Genomic DNA, 3,543 nt, shown 5'->3' on the forward strand with positions numbered 1-3,543 from the left:
ACACACACACACACACACACACACACACACACACACACACACACACAAATAGAGGTCTTACTGCTGTAATTCATAGATGTCCCATCAGCCTTGATGGAATCTGATGAGCTGGAACAACTAGATGGGGTCCTGTTGAGATTTTTCATCAATGAACTACAAGGATTTTTATCCACATACTCTTCTGTATGGTGATCCAACGCCTGAAATCATTAATTAAGAAAAAACTATCAGGAAGCAAGTATAAGGTATACTTTCTTTCATAAAAAAGATTTTTTTTATCTTTTGTTTTAACATTGCCTAGATTTTTCCCATATTCTTCTTCCTTTTCTCTCACAGAGTCATCCTATAAAATGTACTTTTGATGAAGATGTGCTTGCTGGGTACAAGAATCATTATCACTTGCTATAAACCCATTTGCTGTTTCTGGGATACCCTAATAAGAAATTAGAAATCATGTCACTAACTTGGGTCTTTCATTTGACTTTAAAAATAATTTTACTAAGGCCCATAGAAAAACTTCATGATTACATTCCATATGTATATTAACTCTCTCTTTCATAGTTATTTTTACACTAGTCCAGGTCCAATTTGCTTCCTAATATTAATCTGGGCCATCTGTTTAGTCTTTCACCAGAGTTAATAGAAAGGGCTTATTTCTACGCTTAGCCAACATCATAAATAGCTAAAGAGCTTCTGACTAAAGGGCAAACAAATCATAAGATCCCAAAGTCAATATTTTTGATTTTGTGATTTCTGACTTCTCCACAAGTACATATTTTAAGGAAAGATTCCTTATCGGTTTTAAAATTAATTTAATTCAACATTTATGAAGCACCTACTGTGTCCAAACTAGGCCAGGTGCTGAGGGAAGATACCAAAGTTGCAGAAGACATAGATTGCCCTCATGGATCTTTTGCTCTGAAGGAGGGGGGAGGAGAGTATGGGTGGTAATGACACATACACAAATAACTATAATACAGAATAAATACCTAAATGAAGAAAAGCTGCAAAGTGCTACTTGATATCTAGCTATACATGTTTAGCATTAGAGGTCACCGTAGTGATCATATAGCAACATTCAATCATTTCATCTTATAGGTAGGGAAACTTGAGGCACAGGAATGTTAAGATATTTGCTCAAAGGCACACATCTAGATGGTGGCCATGTAGCATACATGGACTGCTTCTTAGAAGTCACATGGCCTTAATTAAAACTTCAACTGACCTAATCCTTTTTTACAAGCTCATCTTTCTTGTGAAGTCATAACTTTTAGCTTTTTTTCCCTGTCCACTCTTGTGTTTCATTGCTACATAACTCCCAATAAGGAAAATCTTCCTTCTCATGCAGGTTAGAAACTATTCTGCAACTTATGGTTTCCTTTAAGAGTTGCCTTGGGGTATTGAGAAATTAAGTGACTTTCCCAGGGTCACATAGACAGTATGAATCAGAGTCCTAACTCGAACCTAGGTCTTTCTGACTTTGAGGCTAGCTCTCTATAAACTATGCTACATTACTTCTGGTAACTTACGACTTACATTTTTATTAATAAACCTCAAAATTGTTATAAAAACACCTAAAATCTTTTATGAACTTCTGAAGCTTTCTGCTCTCTACCTAAAAAACTGTAGTTTGGAGAAAAATGTATTCTGATTAAGTTATTTAAAACTAACTTAAAATTTAGAATGCAACAATTTCTTGCAGTTTATTTTTAAGCCATTACTCATTTCTTTCTTCTGCACCCATTTGTTATCATAGAACTATCTTCTTTGCCGTGTTCAACTGGGGCCCTTTTGATACAGTAGTATTTCTCCAGCACTGTTAATTGGAATAGAGCAAAACAATCAATTCCCTTTCATCAAAGATTAAAATGCAAGTTGAGCATACTTTTTAGTTACTACAAAGAAGTCAACTCACCTGGAGAGCCTGGGCTGAATTACTAATACTGGTCTCATGCTTTCGGACTTTCTTCTCACTGGGAACACTGTCATCTTCTCCTTGTACTAGGAGTCTTTTCTGACTATTAAAGATTTCTTTCACTGTACTTTCAGGAGGTTGGATCTCTTGTTGGCAAGTCTCAGTCAAAGCCTTTCCCTTGGTTTCAATGCTGATGGATTCAGAAGAATTACTCTCTTCGGGATCTAGAGGAAGATGCTCCTCGTTTATATACTGAGAGGGGCTCAAATGTGGCTCTGTTAAAGCAGACATCAAATTTGAATTTTTCTTAGTGACTAGTTGAGTTTCTAAACTGTTTAAGTCAGTTAAATCTACTGAGTTATGTTCCAAAGCATCCATGCCAGAGACACTGCAATTTCTTTTGTTTGGCAATTTAGGTAAGAAGATTCCCAAAGAGTACCTTCTTGCCTTAATTTTATCTTTTAAAACAGCCTTTAAGGGTACAGAATAAGATGCATCTCCATTACAAGAATATGGTTTTCCCTCATTTTTGACATTCTCTGCATTATTGATTCCTATTTTTGTGTTTTGTGTTTCAGTGATTTGAGATTTATCCACACTGTCTTCTACTTGTTTTCCCAATTTGGGTAACTGTTCTGCAAGGTTAGCTATATGACTAGTTTGAGATTGTGAAAAAATTTCAGATCTCTTGACTGTATTCAGATTTGGTTCAATATTAGCAGTACTAATAGCTTTAGATGAAATCATAGGATCTGACAGTGTGGAATGAGTGGCATAGAGCTGATGTACTTCTGTAGCTGAGCCTGAGTTAACATGGATTTCCACAGTTGCTTCCCATTCAGATATTTGTACATTTTGCTTTGGTTCCTTTTCTGAGGCTGTAGTAAGCTCTCTATCATTGTGCAACATTTTGGACTTGTTTTCATAGTTAAGTACGCAAAGGTTTCCTGTAGCAACTTCCAAATTTCCATTTTCTGCCTCAGGTTGCATTAGTTTATCTTCATTTACAATATATTGTTCCTTTTCTGGTAAGGGAATTGAATGGCTTAGTAACTGAGGTTGAGAGTCAACAAGCACAGCATCTCTAAAAAGCTCACTTCTTTGTCTTTGTTCTCCATCATCATTCAAAGTTTTCACCTGATGCTTTGGAAACTTAAATGGAATTGTTTTAGATTTAGATTTAGTTATTTTTCCCAATAAAATTGTACTACCAAAAGCACATACTTCCTTTTTGACTGTTTCTAATACATGATCCTGACCAACAACTTTCTTCAAAGTTTTTTTGTTAATAACAGTGCTTTCAGATCTGTCCATTTCCATTACAACCTGATCACCTGTAAACATAATAGTTTTATCTGCAGGGAAGAAAGGTAATGCAGACTTCTGCTGTTCATCCTGAAGAAAACTTCTGTTTTCAATTGCATCTGTTTGTTTTTTAGTGACCTTTCGATCATTAACATCTTCACTTGAAAGGAAAATAGTCTCATTATTAGGAACAAATGTTGCTTGTGCTCCAACTAAGCTATTCTTTTTAAAGCTATCAGGTTTTGCCTTACCTGGAAGCATGTTCTGTGTGTTCTCCATAGTTTGGTAATCAATGACAACAGTATGGGACTTGGTAATTTCTA

General features: G+C 35.5%; 1 protein-coding gene across 1 annotated transcript in view; it reads right to left on the bottom strand.

The window, feature by feature from the left end:
• The window catches only part of KNL1 (kinetochore scaffold 1), a 108,457-nt gene that overhangs the window by 41,029 nt on the left and 63,885 nt on the right, over window positions 1-3,543 (bottom strand). Inside the window, 2 exon segments of the mRNA XM_027870199.1 lie at window positions 62-200; window positions 1,916-3,543. The exon segment at window positions 1,916-3,543 is cut by the window's right edge and continues 4 nt beyond it. Coding sequence (XP_027726000.1) covers window positions 62-200; window positions 1,916-3,543 — 1,767 coding nt within the window.

This window comes from Vombatus ursinus, unplaced genomic scaffold (assembly GCF_900497805.2).
Source record: "Vombatus ursinus unplaced genomic scaffold, bare-nosed wombat genome assembly UNPS02014794.1, whole genome shotgun sequence".
Taxonomy (NCBI): Eukaryota; Metazoa; Chordata; class Mammalia; order Diprotodontia; family Vombatidae; genus Vombatus; species Vombatus ursinus.